Genomic DNA, 27177 nt, shown 5'->3' on the forward strand with positions numbered 1-27177 from the left:
TTCCACAGAATTTAAACAACCTGCATTTAATTGACAGGTATAATTTCATCCCTCTGCCAGCTTCTTTCCCTGAGAGTAGACACTGGCCAAAGAGCCCAGGCCAGGTAGCTGGTCAAGTTCAGAGTTAGCCAAACACCCAGAGAGACAGTCCTTGGGCACAGGAGAGCAGAAAGAACATCTTCAAACTCATGCAGTTTGCTAAATACTTTGCCCACTCAGCCTTTCAGGGAACGCTAGAGTTGGGCCATCCAGAGTGGATACTGGATGCTGGTTGTGAATAAGCAAGATGTGGCTTGGTCAGGACAGTGCCTGATGCCAGGTAACAAATTTACATGGCACGGAATCAGTGGAATGCGATGCTTTGAGGGTACTCTGGGAGTACACCTGTATTAGATTACTGCTGTGGGTGCTTGCTGGCTTTCACATCTTGGGGGGCGTGGAGCTTACACATCTTTTCCATTCTGAAAACTCAGTTCCTGTTGAAATGATGACCAAAGTGATTTTGTTTAGCTTTTAAGAATATATGACTGTGCTCTGTGAAGGTCCTACATCCACTCTGGCTCATCTCCAAAATGATATTTTTAAAAAGCAAATTTGATCACATTATATAAAACTCTTCCATGGTTTTTCATGCCATTAGGATTAACTTTCCTTTTTAACATGGCTTAAGGGGCCCTTCCAGCATGGTCAGCCTGCCCTTTCCCCACCACTGTGCTAGGCTAAGAGCTCCCTCGGGACCAGTGTAAAGACTTATTAGCCTTCCTTAGCTGCAGCCACATTAGGTTCCCCTGTCACTGTCCCTCTCGTAATCCCAGCAGCTTTTCAGGGGAGCGCATGCCATGCTTGCAGTTTTGTTTCTCCTCCCCTGTGAGTTCAGTGCTGCATCTCTTACGCACCACTACATCCCCGCCTCCAGCTCAGCTCCAGGCAGCCAGTAGCCACTTGAATATTGGAATAAATGAATTATGAAGCACAGTTGACTGTCAGTGGCTAATGTACCACTTCTTTTTTATTTTAGATGGAGGAAAAATGGTTATTTTTTTCCTCCATCTAAAATAAAAAGAACTGAATTTATAGTATGAAAAAAGACTAAAAATTCATTGTAACACAAATTCTCAGTGGGAGCTCATCAGTTTTCCTCAGTGTAATGGAACAGTGCTCTGTTGTTAGGTAGGTGTGGTGGGTTGGATAGTGTGTTCCCCAAATTCAGGTCCATCTGGAACTAAAGTTCTAAGGAGTGTGACCTTATTTGGAAGTAAGTCTATATAAAATATAAAGTGGCTAATGTAAAACTTCTCTAATACAAAGAGTAGGAGGAAAAATTCTTCCTTTTCCCTAAATCTTCAAATACTCATATGTAACCAGCATTTGTCACATGCATTTACTTTTATGCAAAAAGCAATTTTAGTTGCTGTGGGGTAGAAATGAGACCAAGACTAGGGGCTTGCCATCTGGAACTTCATAGCCTTAGCGTAAGTTACACACAGTCTGAGAGTCTGAGGAAGGAGCCCAGAGGGCTTCACAGCTAATTCCGCCTGGGAAGTCCAGCTAACTGATGAGATGCAGAAGGGTGAGTGGGATCACAGGCTTAAAGGGCTGCCCTGTGAAGGACAGCTTTGAGAATGCAAGACAGACAGCTGTAAAGTCATCCAAGCTTGAACTGGAACAGCATAAACCAGTAGAGTCCTAGGCTGCTTAGGTAAGAAATAATTTGAATATAAAAAGTACTGTGCACAAATTCGATTCTGCTGGTTGTAAGCTCCTATTCTTATGATATCTGAGCAAAAATCATTGGAGAAGATATAAGTCAGTTTTCTTTACATATTCTGATGCCTTACGGGAAGCAAAAAGCACTAAATCAGTGTTGTCCAGTAGAAATAGGATGTAAGCCACCTATGTAATTTTGAATTTTCTAGAAACCACATTACAAAAGTAAAAGAAAGATAATATTGTCTTTAGTAATATATTTTATTTAACCCATTATATCCAAAATATTAACTAATATTGAAAAGTATTGATTTTTTTTTTCATACTTTGAATTTCGGTGTGTATTTTATACTTAACAGCAGATTTCAATTTGGACTCGCCACATTTCAGGTGCTCAACAGCCCCCTGTGGCCAGTGATGCCCATAATAGATAGCACAGCATTAGACAGTTTGCCTTTCCATTCAATATATGTTTCGTGTTTACCTCCTTGGTTTCTGTTTATCAGTGGGGTTTTTTTTTCAATAGAGAAATGGACTCTTCCTTTAGAATTAATGTATTTTTAAGCTCTGGATTAAAAACATTTCTGAAAGTCTGTTCCATGACCCTTGAATGGAATTGTAGACATAGTTGGACCATGTACCCTTTCCAGCCTTAGCATCCTTGTTATGAGAGAGACTTTTTCAGTTTGCACCGAGAAGTTACTCTTACCCTGATGTGATCATCTAATACAAATTTCCAAACTGCTTACATAAAAAGCAGCTTGAATGTGAAAAATGTTGTACACAGTAGGGGTTTATTTCTCCTTGGAAATGCTTTTCCCTTGAATGCCTAGATGGTCTAGATTTTTTCAGTATTTCTGAGATTCGGGTATTAAATTGGGGTCATTTGATATCTATTTAGAATATTTTAATAATTTCAAATCTCATTTGTAAAATATTGCCCATGGAAATAAAAGCCAGCTGTATTCATTTCAACATCTCCCATTAGTCCCTGGAAAGATATTCTATCAAAATTAGTGTACTTCTTTTCCCACACGCTGTGCTCTTAATCATCTTCCAAAGATGAATAAATACAGTGATCATATTTGGTGACTGTGGAACTGAAAATGAATACATGTATTACTTGGCATTCATGTAGCCAAATCCTTACTCTCACAACACCCTGAAGTTGCTGTTTTTCTTACAGGACCGGATTACTTGTATTCATCTTTGCATCCTTCAGAGTTCTTAGCATTATGCATGGTACATTGTTTGTCCTCAATATGTCTGCTGAATAGGTGTATGAATGAATATATCCATCCTTCACTTAAAGAATAAGGAATGTGTGCTGAGTCTAGTAGCCAGATCTTTTTCATTTCCAAATCCTCACAATGAAAAAGAATCAAAATGCGTAAAGGACAGATACAAAAGCAGTTGTGAGGAAAACATTGTTAGGCTTCAAAGGAATAGGGTCTTTCAAGAATAACTATATCAAAAAAGAAAATGTAAGTCAGATGATGGGTGAGATAATTCATGTACTATATGTATTAAAGGGCTGGAGAGTTTTTCTACTTCTACATCTTTGGGGGAAATATTGAAAATTAATAAGTTCCTAAAATACTTGAGAAACTAAGTAATTCAGAGTTTTTTTTTTTTTATTTTTTTTTATTTTTATTTTTTTAATTTTTTATTGGATTATAGGTTTTGGGGTACATGAGCAGAGCATGCAAGACAGTTGCGTAGGTGCACACATGGCAGTGTGCTTTGCTTTCCTTCTCCCCTTCACCCACATTTGGCATTTCTCCCCAGGCTATCCCTCCCCACCTTTAAGTCAGCTAGAACTGGTGGATTAATGATATTCATTCCCTGTGTGTCTAAACAAAGAATGCTAAAGCCAGAACTTATTTAAAAGATTCTTAATAAATATAGTATATATTTAAAATGCGTGTGTATGTATATATTGAGAATTAAGCTAATGGCACCTCTCATCAATAGTCCCTAAATACTATAAATAAATACTATACCTGAATCCTCAGCATGGCCTTTGAGATCCAGCATGTAGTGGCCCCTGTGCTCTCTGTCTCTCCTAGTTCCTTCTTCCTCTTGCTCACCCTGTGGCCTTTAGTTTCTTCAGTGCCTCAAGTACTTTGCTGTTTAAGGAGTTTGCAGCACTGTTCCCTCTTATTCTGGTGGAATATGGGCCCTCATCTTTCCCTTCTTTGACAACTGTCTTCTCACCATCCCTCCTCTCTCAGCTTATATATCTCCTCTGAGAGGTGTCTACTGAGTGCCCAGTCGAAATCAGGTCTACTCCAGTTTTGTATTCTCATGCTACCTTCACATCACTTGAGTTCCCCTCCACAGATCTCTTGAGAGGTTGCTCACTTAGATTAAAATGGAAAGCACTTATGTGGGTTACAAAGTCCTGAGGATCTGAACTCATTCATATGTTCCTGGCCATCTCCATCCCACTCCTTCTGAGCCAGCCTTCCTCAAACACACAGCTGCGTTGTTGATGGGGCCTGGCCAGCCCTCTCCATGTCTTCTCAAAGCCTTCACTCAGGTCTCTGCTCAAATGTCACCTAATTTATGCAGCTTTCCTGACCATCTTGTTTAAAACATCAAGCCTTTTAATTTCCTAAGCCTTTTCTTGTTTTACTTTTCTTAGAGCATTTAGCACCACTTCAGCTGTACATTTACTTGTTAAAGTGTTGCTTGTCACTGCCACCACAATGCAGTGACTTGAGCATAGGATTTGTTTGTACACTTTAAAGAGCCCAATTCTATTCTTTTATTGAACTTTTCATAGTATTCACTTTATGCAGCTTATGATTTGTTCACTATATTGCCTTTTTCCTTATTACTCTCCTATTTTACATTCTCCACATAGCAGCCAGTTCCATCCATTAAAGATGTGAATCACATCTTGTCACTCCTCTGCTTATAACTCTCTACTGGCTTCCACGATACTGAGAATTACCCTCAGCCTTGTTCCTGCCTTGGGTCTTTTCACAGGTGTTATTCTGCCTGGAACACACTTCTCCAGCTCCTGTCAATGTCTGCTGCTCCTCCTCACTGCACCTTTAGTCAGATGCCATCTCCTTGTACCGTCCTTTCCTGGCCCCCTATTGAAAATAGCTTCTCCTCATCCCTCTTTATATTATTTCCTGTCAGCATTTGAAATTATACTCAAATTTATCTTTTTGTTTATTATTTTCCCATCACTCACATTTCTCATGTAGAACATAATCTCCAGAAGGGTAAGGACTTGTCTATTTTGTTTACTAACTGTAATAATGGAAACAGTGCCCTCAGTAAATACGTATTGAATGAATGCTGTTTCTCTTCCAGTATATTGTAAACATAGTCATTGAAGGCAACATGTCTGTTTTACTCCTTTACATATATCCAGTGCCTAGCACAGAGTTTGGTGCTAGCAATTGATTAATTTGTTTAATGAATGAACAAATCATTTTAAGCATATACAAACCCCATCTTACAGCAGTAGCTAACTTTTCAGGTAAGAGTCAAGATCTGCAGGCTTTTACAGATCAGGATCAGAGCTGTTCCTCTGTGTAGTATCTATTTGGTGTCATGAACAATTAATACATTTTACAGTTGCTTTGGGAAAAGTATGGATGTTCATACTCTTATGTATAAGATCACTGGGCTGAAGCTATTAATAGACCATTTATATTTATATACATAGATAATAGTTGTGTCTATTTTCAGATGAAAAAACTGAAGCTGCAAAGTAGATTAAGCAGTTTTCCTAGAGTTATACAATAGAAAAGCCAGAATCTTTATTCAGATATTATTATCTCCAAAGCACATTCTGTTTTTGAAACAAAATGTCCTATGCTACAAAGTCTTAAACTACAAAGATGCCTCCAGACTTGGTGTGTGTGGCAAGTACACTCCAGGGTGACTCCTACAGATTCACACCCTTGTATGATACCTTCCCATTGAGTGTAGATGGAACGTGTGACTTGCCACAAACCAGTAAACATGGCTGAGATAATGAAATCACCCACTCACTACTGCCTTGATTTGATTACATTATATGGCAAAATTGATGGCACATCACTCCCATGAATACGCTATATTATGTGAGACTCTCAGCAGAATAATACAAGGGACATTCCCTTCCTGGTCTAGAATAAGCACATGCTGTGTTATGACACCCTGAGGAGAAGACCACATGTCAAGGAACTGGGGGTGGTCTCTAGAACTAAGGGTGGCCACTAGCCAACAGCCAGTGGGAAGCCAGAGCTCTCCATCATACTGCATCAAGGAAGTGAACAGCCCGGACTCAGAAAGACAGGAACCCACATGAACCTGGATGCAGACTTTTCCCTACTCAGGCCTCCAGACAGCAAAGCAGCCTAGCTCACACATTATTTGCAGCCTTGTAAGACCCTAATCATAGGACTCACTTTAGGCATGCCCAGACTTACCTGTGGAAACTGCAAGATAATAAATGTGTGTTTGGTTGAAGCCATTGAGTTTGTGGTGCATTGTTATTCTATGTAGAAAACTGATACAGTGTGGCTGTTCCCAGCCAGAGCTCCTATGTCAAGCATACAGCCGTCTGCTGGGGCCATCAGGCTATTTGCCCAGTGGCTTTAGGCTCCCTACTTTCTTTCACTGAAGCAGGAGGTAGATTGTGAACACCTGTCACTATCATGTCAGCTTAAAATGAGGTCTCCCGAATCTCCCAGGGAGTGTAGGTCAGTCCAGTTCCAGCAAAGACTGAAGATATCTTTGTTTTGAAACATGATAGGGAAGAACACTGGCTCAGTGCCTGACACTTGGCTCAAGAAATGTTAGGCACCTTCCTTTCCCAGGGTACTGCAGCTCAACCTAGGGCATCTCAGCTGCTAACCCAGCACTTTCTCCCTGGGCAAGGCCTTTAGGGAAAAATCCCACTGCAGGACCCTTCTTATAATAAGGTCATAGGATCAACCTCCACCCTCTATGTGCTCTGAAAACCTGAGAACGCAAAGACTCATGATGTTAGTACACTGAGGGTTGTGTATCTTTCAAATTGCACAAACGGTTTTATGCCCCTAGGGGACAATTGCCTGCCTTCCCAGGGCATGCTGTGAGACCTGTGTTGGTACCTTGCAACACCTCATCTTAAGATGGGAGATGTTTGCTGCCCCCTGTCACCAGTTCTTAGGTCTGTTACCACAGCACAGTGTCTTAAAATCCCTCCCGGCTGCTTCCTGCTTGGGGCATAAAAGAGCCTTGTCACTTTGGAGAGAGGTGTTATATAAATACATTATTTGGGTTGAGAGTAGCATGATCCAGTGCTAGGGTTGCCTATTCGTGTAAGTCAGTAGGAAAATCTTCCTCTTCCCTTTTCTCAGTCTCTTCTAATATTCAACTACAAAAGAAACAACGTAGATTTGAGGATATTTACTTAAGTTCTCATTACAATATAACTCTTGTGTCATTTAGTAATTGTTAGTGTGCAAAACAGCAGAGCACATTGTTATCAGTGCAGGGAGCATCCGAGAGCCACCTTTCAGACTTGTAGATGCTCTGAGACTTCATCTAAGAAAACCAGGCTGTAATATGCAATCATCATATGTTGCCAAAATGAAATACTTGCTAAGATGCTATTTATTATGTAAATTTTGTTGCAGGTATTAAGTCCCAAATCTTATTTAGTGTGATTTGAAGATTTATACTCATATTCCAATTGTAATCTCTTTATTAGACTTCACAAATTTAGTAAAAATAATTCAGAATTATGTTTTCTTATTTATCATGGTAAAATATACAGAACATGAAATGATCTTCACTATTTTTAAGTATACATTTCGGTGCTGTTAAATCTCAGTGCTCTTAAATGTTGCACAATCACCACCACCATCCATCTCCATAACTCTTTTTGTCTTTTAAAGTGAAACTCTGTCCCCATTAAGTAATAGCTCCCCCTTTCCAACTTCAGCCCCTGGATACCACCATTCTTTCATCATTGTCTTGTTTCTGATCTTAGAGTAAAAGCTTTGTCTTCCATCATTTAGTATGATGTTCGTTGTGGGGTTTTAATATATGACTTTTACCATGTTGAGGTAGTTTCTTCCTATTCCTAGCTTATTGCGTGTTTTTATCATGAAAATGTGTTGAACAGTCAGCAGTTATTCCTGCATCAATGGAGATGATCATATGTATGTGTGTTTTTTTTTAACTTCATTTTGTTAATGTGAAGTATTAGATGGATCCATTTTTGTATATTGAACCATATGCTTGTATTTTAGGAACAAACGCCGCTTGGTCATGGGGTATAATTTTTAAAATATGTTGTTGAATTTGGTTTGCTAGTGTTTCGTTGAGGATTTTTACAGCAATGATCATAAGAGATATTTGTCTCTAGTCGTCTTGTAGTGTCTTTGGCTTTCATATCAAGATAATGCTGTCCTCATAGAATGAGTGGGAAGTTTTCCTTCTTCAATTTTTTGGAAAAGTTTGAGGACAGTTGCTATTAGTTCTTCAGATATTTAGTAAAAGTCACTGGTGAAGCGTCAGATCCTGAGCTTGTCTTTGTTGGAAGATTTTTGATTACCGATTCAATCTTTTTACTAATTATAGGTCTGTTCAGATGTTGTATTTCTTTGTGAGGTAGTCTTGGTAAGTTTTGTGTTTCTAAGAGTTTGTCATTTAGGTTATACAATTCATTGGTGGACAGTTGTTCATAGTACTCTCTTAATAATCCTGTTTACTAATGTAGAAGCAGGATGAATAACCCCACCTTTTATTTCTGATTTTAGTAATGTGTGTCTTTTCCCTCTTTTTTTAGTTCATCTAGCTAAATGTTTGTCAATTTTGCTGTTCTTTTCCAAGAACAAACTTTTAATTTTTTCCATCAATTAAAGACATCACTGACTCTTGATAGGTGGATGAAGAGGCAAGTGTATTTTTAGCTGTTAGTCGCCATTTCAGCATAACAGCTGTCAACTGTAACTTTCTCCAAAAGTGGAAAAATAGAGAAAAAAACTAACATTGAGTTAGTGCCCGCTTTGGTTATCAACACCGCCTCGTTTCACCATCACAATATTTTGAACCCTGCCCTGTGTTATTCCTTTGATGCCATGTACCCTTGCATTAATTGGTAGGAGATGATAATAGATTCTGTTATAGGAGAAGGCATTTCTGATTTTTTTATCTTCAAAAGGAGATTATATTTTTTAATTTAAATGTCACTTTGGTCCTCTGAATTTTAATGCTTGTGTAAAAATGTTACTAGTAATTAGAAATTATCCTTGATGAAATTAGACAGTTTTCTACAAGAAGGGAGAATATGTTACCTTTGTGTTTTTCTTGAACTATTCACTTGATTTTTTTTTTTTAATTCTTGTTTTTGCACATACCCATACACATAAACAAGATCATCAAGACATGGTCTGGGCTGGGCATGGTGGCTCACGTAATCCCAGCACTTTGGGAGGCCGAGGTGGGTAGATCACGAGGTCAAGAGATTGAGACCATCCTGGTCAACATGGTGAAACCCCGTCTCTACTAAAAATACAAAAAATTAGCTGGGTCTGGTGGCGCGTGCCTGTAGTCCCAGCTACTAAGGAGGCTGAGGCAGGAGAATTGCCTGAACCCAGGAGGCAGAGGTTGCGGTGAGCCGAGATCACGCCATTGCACTCCAGCCTGGGTAACAAGAGCAAAACTGGGTCTCAAAAAAAAAGACATGGTCTGGCTGTAGTATACATTGTTGCAGAAATTTTAAAAAGAGGAAGGATTTTATAAATAATTAAATTTTCTTGGAGTTTAAAAATAAGACCTACTGGTTTTGATCTCAGTGATGGTTTTGCAAAGGAGTCTGTTTCTTTGGTTTTGAAAATGTACATTAAAACTCTGTGCATGCTGACATAGATGCCATCTACTAATTTGTAAATGACTTCATCCACTTGTTCTATGGGATTCTAATGTATGTATCAGAGATTTTTAGATTGGAAAAGCAATACAAAGTTCAGTAGGCCAATCTCCTTATGTTGAGTGGGGAGGCAGAGGTTTAAGAGGTTAAGCTCGTCCAAGGGCATGCAGGTGGAACCATCCTAACTCACGTGGACTCATCCTGCTTCCTGAATGATGATACTTCATCACCTCTGCATTTTTAAACACCTAAGAAGTGTAAATATAGCTAAAACTTTACATTTTGCTGCTGAGAAGTCTTAATTTGACCTTTTGTAATGAAGATGTAATAAAGCAATGAGAGCCAGTGCAGCCTTCTGGGAATCTGAGAAGAGAACAGTGAGCTTTTGAGAAACAGCTATGATTCAGATTCTGGCTCAACTTCTTGTTGGTACCTGTCCTTGGGCACCTTACATCGTTTTTCTGTGCTTTATTTTTTTATCTGTAAAATGGAGAAACAAATCCATCTTTTGTGTTTTTGCAAGGCTGGATGGTGTATATGAATTATATAGGAGATAGATACTTCTGAAATGATAGCTATAGGATGAAATCTGGTTATGAGCTCCAGTTTTTTCAATATTTCAGAGCTCTAAGTTTTCAGACAAGATAGTATTAATTATGAATACTAGTGCAAATTATTTGGCATTTGTACTGCTCAAGATCTCTGCTTCTTTGGGCAATGAGGCTTGGTTTCTATACAACAGATAGGGACAACAAAGAAATTAAGTCACTAAAAGCAGTGAAAGGCTTCAGAAACCATGTTTCATGTGTTTGGTCTTCCCTGAAGGATGCTAAAGCCATTAGGTTTCCCCCATCAGTCAGAACACAAAGATGTGACTTGGAGTACTGTGGCTGCCTGTTCTGCCCAAGTGCATCCACCATATTCATCAACTCACACCAAGGGTGGAGGGCTTGCATTTTCTTCTTCCCTGTTGTGATAGACAGATGTCCTGTCACTATGTTTTTATTTCAAATTTCACCATGAAGGAAACCACTCTTGAGAATATAGAAGTTTAAATCAGGTAGTAATTTAAAAAAAATGATTTACAAAAGGTCTTTCCCCAAATACTCTTATCATAATCATCTAGGGTGGGGAGAAAATGGGGTGCAGAGAGCAGACTCACCCCTCATTCCTGCCTTTCCAGCAAAGAGCACTCATTTCCATACCCCTCTGCCTTTGCAGCCCCAGCCTGTGTTCAAGTTTGTGCTGGGCATCTCCGTTCCACAGAGACTGCTGGTTTCCAGCACAGCAGAAATCTCATTTGTGATAAACTTGATTTTGAATTGTAGTAAATGAAACTTAAAAAAAAAAAAACCAGACATTTAAACTCCCTATTTTTTCCTTAGGAGGAGGAACATTCCATCTTCTGGCATCACTGTCTTTTGGACTGAACCCCCTTAGAAAACACCACTTTTGCCTAGCCCTCAGAAGCTTGTGAGCCACAGGTCCCCTGACATTTTACACCTTTCCAGAAAACAAATCTCAAGGGCTTTCCTACAAATGTCTCTCACAACCTCAACAACCTCACAACTTCAAGTCTGTCCTGTTTTAGAGACAAAACACACAAAAATGCTAGCAAGGAAGTATTACTACTTGTTCAGAGATTGTCAGGAACATTGTCCTTAGGAGTGAGAAATCTGATGTGTATGTGAGTGTGTTACGTTTTTCTTTATACTTTGCATTTTCAAAATATCCCACCTTTTGAAAGCCAGGAAGTATAATCATACATTACCTGGCCCCCACAGATGAGAACTGGAGTGCAATAAAACTTCCCACAAGCTGGGAGGTTAATCAGCAGTGTGCTGCTACAGGCTTAACAACCATCTTTCTAGAAGACAAACCTTGATTTGTAGCATTAGCCAGTTTCTGTGTCTCCCATGGCCATTTTCAAGCTACCAGTGTGACATCACTGAACTCTGACTTGGGAAAAGAGTCTCACTCTTGGATCCCCTGAGCAGTGCTGGCCTAACTCCAGCACACCGCTGGGTGGAACTGCCAAGGAATAGGAGCTCCGATGGGTAGGGAGGCAACAAATGCTTTATAAAGACCTGTAGATGGAGGCAGGGAGACCTTTGTGGGATGGAGAATGTTAGGGACCTGCCTCTTCTTTATTTCTTAAAAATCTTAGATTACACATTCATCAGTTGTTCTTGTGCTTGTGTGCTTATGGAAATAAAGCATGTAGTCAGTAAAATATGGTTACCCAAGGACTCAGTAAATTATGCAGTCAAGAAATTGTATATATTTGTGGAGGTTTCTTTCAGAGTTAACTTTTTAAGATGACTTTATTCAAAAAGAATAAACTCAGATGGAATATTTATAAAGATAAAGGCATCAGAAATCCATGATGAAATGAAAATTATGTAATAATTGGTTTGCTCACAAATATAGGAAATCAGATAGTTTTAAAAAATTACTTTGATTTAAAGCTTGTTAAAATAATCAGATATAAAAAGAAAGTATATGGGTTGAATGGTATCCTTCCCAAATGCATTTCCCCCAAGAACCTCAGAATGGGACCTAGGTCAGCTCAGGTTGCTGTAACAAAATATCATAGGCTGGGTGGCTTAAACAACACAGATTTATTTTCTTGCAGTTCTGGAGGTTATATAGTCCAAGATCAAGGTGCTGGACCATGCTTTAATTTCGGAAGAGGGCTCTCTTCCTGGCTGGTAGATGGCCACCTTCTCACTATGTCCTCATGTGACTTTTTCATGGTGCATGTGTGTGTGGAGAGAGAGAGAGATCATTCTCTCTCTTCCTCTCTTATAAGGCCATCAATCCTATTGGGTTAGGACTTTGACCTTCTGGCTTCATTTAACCTTAGTTGCTTCCTAAAAGCACTATCTCCAAATACAATTACATTGGATATGAGGGCTTCAGCATATGAATTTGGGGAGGACGAATAGCCGTCTTCTCACCTTTTTACATTCATCACTTACCAACACTATTCCTTTGGCCTAGGTTGAGCTCTTATCCCTATGTTTAGTTTTATACTAGAGGCAAACTAGATATTTATAGCTAAACCCACCAGACTATTAGAACTTTCCTCTTGTCCATGATAATTGGGAATGCCATATTTATACATTTCAATATACCTCTTGGTTAACCTACTTCCATAACACAGTTTATCATATTGGTCATAGCCTCCATTTTATTGAATATTTCTGTAAGTCCCAGGCACAGTGCTGGATACATAAACCCAGCAAGTTAGCTTTGATTTCCCCCATTCTGTGGATGAAGAAATATGTTCATTTTTTTTTTCAGTTATCTTCCACATTTACTCTAAGCCCTGGGCATATATGAGTGAATGAGGCAGGCAAAGCCCCTGCCCTCATGGAGCCTATACTCTGGAAGGGTGAGACTGATAGAGAATAATACCTAATATCAGGTGTGAACAGTGCAATGAAGAAAAATGGAAGAGTAAGAGGGGGAGAGTGTGACCACACCCAGGAAGCTCTCCTATATATATGAACAATAAAGAGCCATGTTAGCAGGGGGAGGTTAGAGGGCCCAGAGCACATAGGACCTTGTTACTATTGTTGAGACTTTGGTTCCCACCCTGGACATGGGAACACATTAAAGTGCTTTGGGGAGAAGAGTGACGTGATCTGACTTACACTAAATAGGACTGTCCTAACTTTTATAGGGACAATCGATTATGGGGGCGAGCGTGGAAGCAGGCAGGCCAGTAGGAGCCTATTTTAATAATCCAGGCTAGAGATGGTAGTGACTTAGACTACAGTAAGAAACAGTCTGATCCTAGATATGTGTTGAATGTAGAGCTGACAGAATTTGCTGACTAATTGCATATGAGGCAAGAGAGACATTAAAGATGGCTATAAAGTCTAGGGCCTGAGCAGGTGGAAAACTGAATGGAGTTGTAGTCATTAATACGGAGAGTAAACATAGGAGGAGCAGGTTCGGGATGACAATGGGAAATCTGGAGTTTAGTTTGAATATGTTAAGTTTGAGAGACCTACACATCCTAGTACAGTCACGTAGGTATTAGAATACCTGAGTCTGCAATACAGTATAAAGGGCTGGCCTGCAGACATACATGAGAATCATCAGCTTACTAACTCAAGGAGGTGATACAATTGTCCATAGCTAATAAGAGATGGGATTTCAGTGCCCAGGCTTGCTTACTGTTATCCCCAATGCCCCTTGGACACATGCTCTGTGGCCTAACCCACTGGATATTTTAAATCATTAAGACAGAGATGGGGTCCTTAAATCTATGATTTTAAAATGTTTTCTGAGTAATTCTGATATGCATCAGGTTGACCACCACTAGTAAAAGCCTTTAGAGAAGGATTTTGTTTGTGAAGGGGGAGACTTAGGGATTTCCATCTGAAACTTTTAGTCTCACAGGAAATTTAATGGAATGGGAAAGAGAATGGGTTTGAGAGTGGCTCAGAGCTGAGCCTGAATCCAATCTGTTAGTAACTATGAGAACTTGGATAGGCTTTCCAGCCTCTCTGAGGTTCCATATACTCACTTTATAGATGTAGCCCATCCCTCTTTCTACAAATAGGAATAATTGAACATAGTTGTGAAGATTAAGGTTAATTGCTTATATAAAGCTCCTGGCTTAGAGTAGACACTAAAGGTTAATCTCACCTGCCTTATATAAAACCACCTGAAGAAAAAACTGTTCTTGAATTTTGTTTCATCTTCATTGGGTGGCCATTTTCTTCTGCTTCTTTCTGTTATCTAATGGCCTAGACTTCAAGATTCCAGATGTTGTCAGATAAGTTACTTCTCTTGCCCCCACCCCCACCCTCCTTTGAGCTCAAGACGGATCTGCTTGGTTGTCTGCTGTACAGCCACATGGATACTGTTAGGCTTTGTGTTTCTGCAATTGAAGTACTTACACACTTCCTCTCTAAAATCTTCTCTTTGCCCTGCGTTCTCCATCTCAGATTTGTATCATCACCTCCCAGGTTTTCAGTCTAGAGACTTTAACACAGTGGTTCTCAACCTTGGCTGCACATTAGAATCACCTTTGGGATTTTAAAAACTGTCATGTCCAGATCACATGCCAAAACAATTACATCAGGATCTTTAGGAGTGAAATTTCTTAATTTTTTATTGATCTGTAGCATACAAAAAGTACAACACATACATCATAAGTATATTGCTCAATGAACTATTATAAACTGATACTTCTGTTTAAAGGTACATAGTTCAAGAAACTGAACATTGTCAATGTTCTAAAAGCTCCTTCCGCAGACACTAGCTGCACTGACTTTTAACACTATATACCTTTATCTGTTCTGTAACTGAAATGTGATCATAGAACATGTATTCTTTTGATCTGGCTTCTTTGATTCAACTTTCTATGTGTTCTACTTCTTTGATTCTCATTGCTCTGTAGAATTCCCTTGTGAAAGCACAGCACAGTTTAATTGTCCATTTTCTCCACTGATGAGCATTTAGGTGTTTCCATTTTGTAGAATAGCACATTTTTTGTAGATATTTATTATACATGTACACATATATGATGTGTACACATAGAAGTGAATTACTGGGTCACAGGGTATATGTCTATTCAGACACTGCGAAATTGTTGTTCAGAATGTACTACTAGTTAATCCTCCTACCAGCAGCATTTGAGAGTTCTGATTGTCCCAAACTCTGAACACTTGGTATCTCTGTTTTGTGACTTTACTCAGATTCTTCAGGTACCTAAAATGGCCTTTCCCGGTCTCTCCCTTTACAGTTCACTCTTCCAGAAAGTCCAGCTCAAGCATCAACTGTTCATTAGCCTTCTTGGCCTTAGTCTTTCAGGTGGAATTTGTTGCTGTGTCCTCTGCACTGTAAATATTAATATATTACAGCCTTGGCCATGCTCTGCTTCACAGCAGTGAGCGAGCGTGCTGACTCTCCTCCTGGATAATAAGCTTTTTGAGAGTAGAGGCTGCACTTCATTCTCCGAGAGTCTCCCTAGCCATAGCACTTTTACCTTACAGGTACTTCATGAATATTTCTTTTGCTTACTTTATCACAGGGAAAAGCTTTTAAAAATAGATTTTTGGTAAATGATTATTGAACCAAGCAGTGAAACTTCACATTTTTTCTGTATAGGGAATGCATCATTATTTCCAGTATAACCTACTTATTGATATTAATTAATCTTTTTAAACTTCTTGGTGTAGGGCTCATGATTTAGCTTGGGAACTCTCTTTTTCGAGGAAAGTAAGAGCCTCTTTTCTGATCCTGGGAGATCATGTGACCATTCTTTGTCATCCTCACATAAAGCAGATTTTCGTGGCATAATTTAAAAATGAAGTGCTTCCGGCTGGGTGCGGTGGCTCACGCCTGTAATCCCAGCACTTTGGGAGGCCGAGGCGGGTCAATCACGAGGTCAAGAGATCAAGACCATCCTGGTCAACATGGTGAAACCCCGTCTCTACTAAAAATACAAAAAATTAGCTGGGCATGGTGGCGCGTGCCTGTAATCCCAGCTACTAAGGAGGCTGAGGCAGGAGAATTGCCTGAACCCAGGAGGCGGAGGTTGCGGTGAGCTGAGATCACGCCATTGCACTCCAGCCTGGGTAACAGGAGCGAAACTCCGTCTCAAAAAAAAAAAAAAAAAAAAAAAGTGAAGTGCTTCCAAAGAGTCAGATTCCTAAGGGAAGATTGGAATGAATGATGGCAAACCATATAGCTTTTTAGCCTACTGGAGAAGTGGAACTGTGCTCTCCTGTACTTTATGAAATGGAGTCAGGAGAAATGAAAAGACCCAGTGGTAGCCTTGGAATCCTTAACATTTAATTAGTGTGAGGGAAAAGCAGGCCTGATGCCAAGGAGACCTGCCCTCTCAAGCTATCCTGTGAAACCAGAGTGAGTGGTGTGATCAGATTGTATCAGCAGCCTCTAGTGCCATACCAGAGCACAGTAGGAGGTCGTGGTACTTTTGAACAGGAAAGCTTTACCTAAGGATTTGAAAAAATGATGTGCACAGAAGCATTTTATAAAAAATTAAAATGTTTAAATGAAATTATTCAGCCCACAGCAGGGAAGAGAAAGGAAAAACTGGAACCCACCGGTACCTCTGCATCTGTCTGTCACCCTCTCTAACTATTGACAGCCTTAGGGCTACTGCTTCAACTTCACCTCCTAAATCTTGCACAGCCTTACTTTGGACCAGTTCTGACTTTTGTCTATGGAAACATGTAAGGAAGGGACTCTGGGCAGTGCAGTTTTCCGTGCAACCAAGTTGTCAGTAGAGCATTCCAGAACACACACTCATAGACAGGAGAGCCTGGAAGGGGGAAAGAAAGAATATTTTCCCCAGTATCCAGTGCCTGTTGTGTTGTCTGTGCTGGTTTTTGTTGTTTGTCTTTGACCACTGATAACAGTCTTACAAATGAGGGATTTCTCAGGGATTCACAGCTAACTAGCAAGATTTACAGCCTGGATTTTTAGCTATGTCTGTATGGGCTCAAAGCTAATGTTTATTATAATGGACTCTGCTGTCTTCCATGGAAAGCATTTTTATTGGACTCTACTGGTTTTCCTGTTTGTTTGAATTAGGAAATAAAAATGTTAAAAACTAAGGTTTAGCAGAACTACTGAGTTTTTCGGCATCCTCAGCTGGTTGCCACACTAGATAAGTAGCTGTAGGACAGACCGGGCAGTGACTCATATGGGCACTGACTCATATGGGCACTGCTTTTAGGTCAGAGGAAAATAACTCAGGCAGGGCTAGCAGAGCTTCCATTTTATTCTCAGCAGAGCTTATAGCTCCCTTTGGCTGTTCCCAGAATTAGAAAGCTCGTCAGGGATGCTACAGATGATGCTTTAGAGTTGAGAGTTAAGACTGAGCCTCAGCTGCCCATCCCCCTTGTCTTCTTTAAAAGATAGTGTAAATTTTAAGGTTGAAAAAGAAACTGCTCATTTTAGCAGAGAACAAAACAGTGGGGCCCTTTTGGGAGTAGGTCAGGCTTTCATGGTCTTCCTCATTTTACTTCCTGCTGTTTCAGTTTACCCAATAAATTTTCTTCTGGGAATCACCTAGAAGTAGAGTCATATAGCCTAGTTTGAAAAAGAGGAGTTAAGTTCGTTTAGAAGAGAAGGGACATAGATCTCTAAGGGCACATACAACTTGGTACAGCAATGCAGGCTGAGACTATCTAATAGGAATTTGAGTGCTTTACATTTGTATTTTCCAAGCTCACTCTTAGTTTCTTAAAGTACTGCCTTAAACAATCATTTAAAGATAATTCTGTTAACATTTAAAGGTGGTTAATTCAGAGGTCTGATCATATTTTTAATAACATTAAAGTTTCATTAACTCAAGATTATTAATACAAATGTAATAAATTTGTGAATCAGTTTAAAAGTAGTCTCTTCAAATATGTGGATTAGTGGGGTTTTTTGGTTATTTGAAGTAGCTATGCTAATAGAAAATGGCTTTCTTCTTCCTTCTCATGAAAGTATAGAATATATCCAAGATATTCTTAAGTAATTAGTAAAAGAATAAAGCCCTTCATAGTTGAACAACACTCAAAATGATGAATTTGAAAATCAGTCACAATGTATCAAACTGTTTAGAATTACTTACCTGGAGACAGCCCTTAATAGAGCCAAGATATAAGCACTTACCACATCCAGCTTTTATAAAAGGAATACATCCTTAAATGTAAAATGACCTGCATGGGATTTGTAGGGATTAACTCAAGTGCGGTTTCATTACTCTGTTTTTCCTTCCCTTCTATTCATTCTGTACTTTTTATTGCCTGGTATTTGCTTATTTTATTTGCACTGTTTTCTTTTTATTTGTGCTGTCATTCTTCAGTGTCCTCCTAGTATCCGGTACATATTAGCCATGATAATATGTATTATATTTGTTGCCACTGTCTTACTCCTCACTATATTGGAGCACCTTGAGGGTAGGGACTTTGTCCTTCCTAGATCTCAGATATGGCTTACTGCAAAAATGATTCTGTGGGATCTCTCTCTCTTTCTCTCTCTCTTTTTTTCTTAAGAGACAGAGTCTTGCTGTGCACCCAGGCTGGAGTTCAGTGGCACCATCATAGCTCACTACAGCCTCAAACTCCTGGCTTCGAGCAATCTTTCCACGTCAGCCTCCCTAGTAATTGAGACTACAGATGGGCACCACCACATCCTGAAAACTTTTAAATGTTTTTGTAGAAATGAGGTCTTGCTATGTTGCCTTGCTTGTCTCCAACTCCTGGCCTTGGGTACCCAAGGTGCTGGGATGACAGGCATGAGCTACCACACCTAGCCTGCATTTTCTGTTTCTCAAATTTAACACAAGATTCCTTTTATATGAGAAAATAAGTGAATCTTATATTTTTCCAGTCACCACCGGCCTTTAAATGTGTTGTTACCCTGACTAACTGCCACATACTATTTTGGTCTAAGTTTAAAGATACTTCCCTCTAGGAATCCTTTGCAATGCCCCTCCCTGACAGATGAGGACAGTACCATATATCTGGGACTCTCCTCAATCCCTTATCATGGCACTTCGTATATATACTTCACTCTAATTTATTTTATAGACTCTTCCCTCCTTTGTGAAAGCAGAGATCATAATTATCTTGCTCATTGTAACAGGGTTACAGGATGTCCACTCCTGATAACTTTTCTCATCTCTATTCAATGCCTCTAAGACTCAAAGTTTAAATAAAAGTCTGTGTTAAATAAATGTTCAAGATTAAGTGTCAGCCACTGATTGCTGGAAGTACCTTAAGCTGTGATTCTATCTGGGGTTTCCATGATGATGGGATTTGGGGTATAGTCCTAAGTTAATGTGTAATCCTAACTCTAATTATGAACCTGAGGAACCTAGGTATCCTAGCATCAATTAAATCATAAGCTTTAACAATTTTTTAATAAAGATGTTTTTGCCACTAAAACTGGAATTGCTTTCTAGGCAACTTCTTTTATAAAAACAAAAGCAAAGAAAGAGAAATTGAAATGCTCTCTTTGAGGCACAAAACTAATTTTCTCTAGTTATGTGCTAGAGAAGTGATTAAATCTTTTTAATGAACACAGTATTTTTGTTCTTCATGGATCTGTTTACCATCAGAATCTTAGTTGAGAATTGATTTTGAAAATAGTTCTATTTCCTACATGGTATAAATGAAACAAGGCATAAAGCTCACTCCGCAACAATCTACCATTCATTCCTTACTTCAATCCTTAGACTCCTAGAACTGAAATATGAAACTAGAATAAAATTTAGATCATCACTTAATCCAGGAGTTTCTAAAAAGCTCTCCATGGAATCACCCGGCTCTACAGAGTCACTGCAGGGGCCACCACAATGAAGGGAGGATGGGGAAGGGCACACAGTGATAGAATTTGAGCCTGTACTCCTGCTTCACGCAGAACAGCATTCCTGTCATTCATTATAAGATCTTAAGGGAAAGGGAGAGTTTAGTGCTTTAAAAAAGTGATGGATTCAACTGACTGATGGAGAGAACACTGGAGGGTACTGAGGGTACACTTATCAGTAGCTGAGCTACTGTGTAGGCTGCTTTGAGACCTGATTCTCCATCCGGCCCTGTTTCTGCTGTGTCACATTGCCTACTCTGAAAGCTTGTTCTCTCTTCACCTTCAGCTTCCAGAGCTAAGCTCAGCATGATCAACACCATGTCAAAAATTCGTGGCCAGGAGAAGGGGCCTGGCTATCCTCAGGCGGAGGCACTGCTGGCAGAGGCCATGCTCAAATTTGGAAGAGAGCTTGGAGATGATTGCAACTTTGGTAAGAAGTGATTTCTCACATTATAATTCTTTCGTTTGTCTGTAGGATTTTGGTGCTGGTAAGAAATTCTGTAGGAAATCAGTCAAATAATTTTATATTTTGATTTTTTATTTTAGATGTTATATACATGGGCCAAAAATTTGTTTTCAGAATTATTTCATCTGCTCTAAGGTGATTATTTTACAAGTTTTCTTTCTCTCTTCCCCTCATGAGACCTCAGTCTTTACAGTAGCTTTAGTTGACATATCCAGATGCCTCCTTTGCACTTTCTGTTGGGTGTTTCTGGCAGTCATTGAGTATTGAAGCAGAGTGAGCAGGCACAGTCAGCATGATTCAAGCCCCACATGGGCTTTTTTGTAGATCTTTATTCACTTGTATATAGTACCTAGTTCTACTGCCCGAGGTGAGACATGATTTATTCCTTCACCCTGTCCCCTCAATGCTACCACAACCAACATCTCAGCTTTCACCCCCTTGTGATAATGGGATCTCCTTCCTGGTTGAACCTTCCTATTTCTGGTACTTGTTTCTGCTAAATACATTGGCCTTAAGCTTGTCCCATATTAGGGAAAGCTGGTACTTACAAGAGAGGGCAGGGAGCTTCCTAAATTGCTTTTGAAAGGAAAAAGTAACTTACATTCTTGACGAGAGGTATTTACCCTCTTAGGGGGCATTGAGTCTGTTGCCTGGAGTGAACTGAAGATACCTATTCTCTCTTGTCTGTTGTTGTCTTTAGAAGACAAGTGGAAGGTCTTTGGGGTTTTCATCTTTGAAGAGCCCTGTTACAGCGAGTGCATTTCATCTTTATTCCATAACATAAAAGAGCTTTGTTCTCTCCTAGGCCCAGCGCTTGGTGAGGTGGGGGAGGCCATGCGGGAACTCTCGGAGGTCAAAGACTCTTTGGACATAGAAGTGAAGCAGAACTTCATTGACCCTCTTCAGAATCTTCATGACAAAGATCTTAGGGAAATTCAAGTACGTACAATGCATCTTCTGGAAAGTGTGCAGTTGATGAAATCATACAGATCCAGATGCCCTTTTTCTTTAGAAAACATTTTTTAGCTTGCCCTTTGTGTTGTCAGCTCTGGGCACATAAATTACAAAACAGCTCAGTAAGACCAAATGAAAGAAAACAGAAATGTGATACTTTTCAGCCTGATAGGACTGTGCCACTCATGAGGGTTGTCTCTGACTTCTCTGATTTTCATATTGAATAGTTTTTTCAGACTTATTCTCCAGAGAATAACATTCTTTTCCCTGAGAATACAGTTTTATTAATTATTCTGTGGTTTGCTGGACTGATTTCACCCACTAAAATTTTAGTTGTACTGGTTGTTAGCTTAACTAAATAGTTATTCTATCACTCTATAAGCATATATATTTTTTTCAAGGCCCAAAATTAGATGGAAGCATATGTTTTTATATCAGTATTTTCATAATGGTTGTTAGGATTGAGGAAGAATACCAACTATCCTTTTTCTAAAACATATAGAACAGTTGAGCTATTTCTAATAAATAAAGTTCTTTTTTTTTTTTTTTGGAGACAGTTTTGCTCTTGTTACCCAGGCTGGAGTGCAATGGCGCGATCTTGGCTCACTGCAACCTCCGCCTCCTGGGTTCAGGCAATTCTCCTGCCTCAGCCTCCTGAGTAGCTGGGATTACAGGCACGCGCCACCATGCCCAGCTAATTTTTTGTATCTTTAGTAGAGACGGGGTTTCACCATGTTGACCAGGATGGTCTCGATATCTTGACCTCATGATCCACCCGCGTTGGCCTCCCAAAGTGCTGGGATTACAGGCTTGAGCCACTGCGCCCGGCCAGTTCATATGTCTTTGAGTGTAGAATGTTTGCTCACTTTTTTACCTTAGAAATACTTGTTGAGCTTTTTTGAAACTTAACTTTGTTGGGTGTAAATGGATTGCCATAACTTGAACTAAAGCCTCCTCCTCCTTATTCTAGCTTAAATCTCCTTTAACATACCATTTGCTCAAGATTATAGAGTTAGTAAGTGGCAGACTCACCCTAAATCCAAAATATAACTCTGACTCCAGTGCGGTACCCTGTAGCTGACTATAAATTCAAATGTTTATAAAAGAAGTTTCCTTCCAAATGAGCATTTAGTTTGGATCAGGGCATGGATAGGGAGCAGGCGATACAGTGTGAGGGAAGGTCTAGAATATTATTCTTCCTCCTTTTCATTTTTTTTTACCACACCCTACTTTGTTTTCATTTCCTTTCATTCTGCTCCATACATACCTAGTAACAAGGGAAAATCCAGCATTTTCCTTCATCCATTAGTAGTGAAAGACTGTAGCTATCGGGGGAAAAAAATACTTTATAGCTTTGGAAAACTACTCTGCTACCTGGTCACTAGAGGTGATGGGCAGAGCCCGGGCAGCCATCTACTAGAGATGGTGCAGCAGGGGATTGAACCTCAGTGTGGAGCATTAGATATAATCCCTTCTAAGGTCCATTCCAAGTGAGATTTTGTTCTTGAGTTTCATTATATGTCAAGTGAGAGGCTTAAACTAAATCAGTGGTTTCCTGAAAGCTCTATCAGTCAGCTGGGGCAAGTGTTAAGATGTAGATTCCTAGGCCCCAGCCCTAGATATTGATTCAAAAGATCTGGAAATCCATATTTGTAATAAGCAACTTGGGTGATTCTAACAGAATGGATGATTGTAAAAGCAAAAATGCCATTTATGTCTCACTTAATTTCAAGGAAAGTGTTTTTCCTCTGGCATCCCATGAGATATAATTTCTCTTAAAGATGGGGACTGTGGGCCCTGTGAGTGTGTCCTTTCAATGTGTGTAGGGCCTATACATTCCTTCTCTGTTTCTGTCATGGGCTGGAAAGGCTTAGTCCAGCTTGGCTTTGGCCCGACAAGGCCAGAATATAAAGGGCATTCATATTCCTACAATTCATCTTTTATTCTTAATTATTTTTAAAGATAGTCCCCCATATTTAGCCTTTGAAAGCATTGGCCCCATCAATGCATGTTTCTTTTTTTCTTCAGTTACATTGTACTTTAAAATTTAGCCTATCTTTTTGGAAGTTATTGGACATGATGGAGAAGTGAGATGCAAATAAGCTTTCTCCATAAGCCCTTCCAAAGCTTATTCCTGCCCTTGCCTTTTTCAGCATCATCTAAAGAAGTTGGAGGGTCGACGCCTGGATTTTGATTATAAGAAGAAACGACAAGGCAAGATTCCGGATGAAGAGCTTCGTCAAGCTCTAGAGAAGTTTGATGAGTCTAAGGAAATTGCTGAGTCAAGCATGTTCAATCTCTTGGAGATGGATGTAAGTGACTCTCCTGTGGTTTTCAATTTAATCTTATCAAGGCACAGCATTAATGTGTTAAAGGGCCTAACCCTTAAAGCATTAATATCTGATTACACTATGTGATAAGAACTTCAGTAGTTATGTCCTTTAAATAATTTTGATGAAGTAGACTGAGAAATAGAAAAGTTTTTTCCACCTTTCTGTAGTTTGATTTAACCAGATTCTTGTCTGCTAATGAATCTTAAAGTACAGATGCTTCTTAACTTATGATGGGGTTAAAGTCCTGAATAGATCATGTAATTTATTGAATACTGTGTTAAAAGTCAAAAACAGAGTGGTTGTGTGGGTAATTGAAGTATGGTTTCTACTGAGTGCATATCACTTTTGCACTGTTGTACAGCCTACAAATTGTTAAGTCGGGGACATCTCACTTACCAACAGTGGAAAGATAAAGAATATTTCTGATGATCTATGCATAAATTCAGTAGAGGCCTGAGAACTCAGTTGTGGAGGACGGGGCATCAGTAGTACTGGTGCCAGTCCCAGTGTCCAAAAGCCAGAAAACCTAGAGATGTGATATCCAAGTGCAGGAGCATATGGGTACCCTTCCCTAGAACAAAAAGATAACAAATTTGCCTTTCCTCTGCTTTTTGTTCTCTCTGAGTCCTGAGATGAGTGGATGGTGTCCACCTGCATAGGGAAGGGCAGCTCTTCCTTAGCCTACTGAGTAAATGCCAGTCTCCTCTGGAAACACTGTCACAGACACCCAGAAATAATGCTTTACCACCTATCTGGGGATCCCTTAATCTAGTCAAGTTGACAGCTAACATTAACCATCACATTGCCTACTCCTGACTGTGGCAGAGGAGGCATTTGAACATATCCAGACTTTCCTACCACCTGGAGACAGTGTAGGTTTGTGTTTATGTAAGACAACTTGTGTCCACCTAACTCCTTGAGAGAAATACTGTGGGCATGAGGGGTGATTCAAATCACAGTGCTCCTTCCCTGCCACCCAGCACCCCTCCCCATCCCCAAATTTATGGGATAACACTGCCTCTGATGGCTTGGAGGCTGCTTCCCAGCTGGATCATAATGTGAAACACAAAATCAAGAGAAATCAATCTTTGAATGTTAGAGCAGGAATGAACTCAAGATGTCACTTGATTTAACCCTTTTACATTATAGATGAAGCTCAGAGAGCACAGAAGACTCTCATACCATATCATCTCTCCAGGTGCATTTTATGAGATATTATCACATTTTTATTAACAGGACTGATATTAACAGCATGAAAAATATAGGGAACAAAGAGTCCTTTGGCCAATATACCTTCTTTCCCATGGGAAATTAATAAAAGAAGTCAAATCCCAAATACAAGATGGTGGCTAAGCATGAGACTCTATAGAGCTATGTGGTCTTCCTGAGGATTCCTAATGTTGCTTCTCCTCATGGTACTGATATGTGTGGTTCTAAGCATAAGGATGCTTTCTTATCCTTGATCGATTTGAAACCTGCAGAACTATGTGTCCTAGTTGGCTCATGACACAGTCATCAGTACCATCAAGCAGGGGCTGTGTGTTGAGGGCAGCTCTGTTGTATGTATGAAACAGTAATGGCTGCTTAAGGAGGGTGATGTGGAAACTAAGGCATGATTTTCCCATCCATCTGCAGATTGAACAAGTGAGCCAGCTCTCTGCACTTGTGCAAGCTCAGCTGGAATACCACAAGCAGGCAGTCCAGATCCTGCAGCAAGTCACGGTCAGACTGGAAGAAAGGTATTCTAGTTCCCTGCATTTCACATTTGCATTTTCTTGCTATAAAATGATGTAGAAAGAAATGGAAATCATAGAATACATTTGAAGACAAACATCTGCCAGAATTCCTGCTTATCCTGCAGAGGCACCTTGTGTATTGTTGGTTTTGATTTTGTTTTGTTTTGTGCATTGTTCTGTTTAATCTAATTTTCTGTTTATGAGAGGTCGATACCTGGATTATATTTTGGCTGCCACAGGTGGGATACCAGGAGGCTACTGCTGATAATGGATGCCATTTGCTGGGCAGATGTTCCGTGTGGGTACTGGATACATATCATCATCAATCTTATAATAGCCCTGTAACCTAAGTATTTTTAGCCTCGACTAACAGATGAGTAAACTGAGGCTAAGAGAGGTGAAGGAACTAGCTCAGGGTTACTCAGTGGTGTGACTGGAGTTCACAACCAACCATAACCTGTTTGAAAGGCTCTTTTTGACTAGGCATGGTGGTTCACGCTCTTAATCCCAGCACTTGGGGAGGCTGAGATGGGCAGATCACCTGAGGTCAGGAGTTTGAGACCAGCCTAACATGGAGAAACCCTATCTCTACTAAAAATACAAAATTAGCTAGGCATGGTGGTATATGCCTGTAATCCCAGCTACTCTGGAGGCTGAGGCAGGAAAATCGCTTGAACCCGGGAGGCAGAGGTTGCAGTGAGCCGAGATCACACCATTGCATCCCAGCCTGGGCAACAAGAGGAAACTCTGTCTCAAAAAAAAAAAAAGGGGGTTGTTTATTTTTACATCTCGTGTTTCTCTGAATGGTGATGAAGGTCCTCTGCCATCAGAGACAGCTGCTTTCACCTCCTTAGTTGCACCTCACAGCAGGGTGTTAGCAGCAGGAAACCATGTGAGTGCGGCTCTGTGGGGTCCTGGGGCACAGCCTGTGTGGCTACATACCAGTGGCCCTGTGTTATCATATGCTTTTTATTTTAATTTAGCCAGATTAAACAGGATGATTTTGCTGAACACATATACCTCAAAGGGTCAACTCAGCAGGCTTTTTTCTTAGATTACATGGCCAGGTTAAACTCCCATAGCTAGCTGATCACATGGCTGAATGCATGATGAACAGTCTAGTCATACAATTTCACGCTGTTGAAAATATCACCTATATTCACTGTTTTCTTCTGACTGATCTTGTCTCAGTATCTTCTTTGATTTGTGGTTTGATTGAGCATTTTCCTTCAGTGCACCCTTGTGGAAATGTATGTAAGCCTCCAGAAAGGTTTTAAAACCATGTACTTCAAAATACTAAAGAAATGTTATGTGTCTTTTAATATCTCTTGCGCATGAAGGGAGCACTTTCCTTTTTTCCCTCTGAAATATGTTCAAAATCAGTATCAGTCTACAGTTAGCATACCCTAAACCCTCGTTCTCCCTTGCACATCTCTTACATACTTTGTTTATTGAATACCTGAGACTGTGGAAAATATTTAGGGGTGGGCAGAAGACACTTATTGGCCGTACCTTTCCAATTTCCCTCTGTCTTCCCTCTTTCATCTTTTCCTCCCTGTATCTCAAACTGCCCATTCTCTTCAGAGCACACACTACATTTCCTCCTTCCCTCTGTCTAAACCTTCTCATATTCTGCATGGAATAGCTTCCTTTCACATTTTCATTTGGGAACGACTCCTGTATATCTTAGTTCTTTCCTTAAGCCTTCTCTACCTTCCCCATGGAGAGGTAGTCTCCTTCCCACCTTCACCACCAACTACA

The 27177-nt window shown here is 39.9% G+C and overlaps 1 protein-coding gene across 2 annotated transcripts in view; it reads left to right on the plus strand.

The window, feature by feature from the left end:
* SH3GL2 (SH3 domain containing GRB2 like 2, endophilin A1) overlaps nt 1-27177 on the plus strand; it is a 208742-nt gene that overhangs the window by 177246 nt on the left and 4319 nt on the right. For both annotated transcript variants that reach the window (XM_002742946.6, XM_008997300.5), the window contains exons 4-7: nt 20214-20357; nt 21199-21332; nt 23501-23659; nt 25316-25419. In XM_002742946.6, the coding sequence (XP_002742992.4) occupies nt 20214-20357; nt 21199-21332; nt 23501-23659; nt 25316-25419 (541 nt within the window). The remainder of the gene's footprint in view (nt 1-20213; nt 20358-21198; nt 21333-23500; nt 23660-25315; nt 25420-27177) is intronic.

The sequence above is a fragment of the Callithrix jacchus genome, chromosome 1, assembly GCF_049354715.1.
Source record: "Callithrix jacchus isolate 240 chromosome 1, calJac240_pri, whole genome shotgun sequence".
Classification (NCBI taxonomy): Eukaryota; Metazoa; Chordata; class Mammalia; order Primates; family Cebidae; genus Callithrix; species Callithrix jacchus.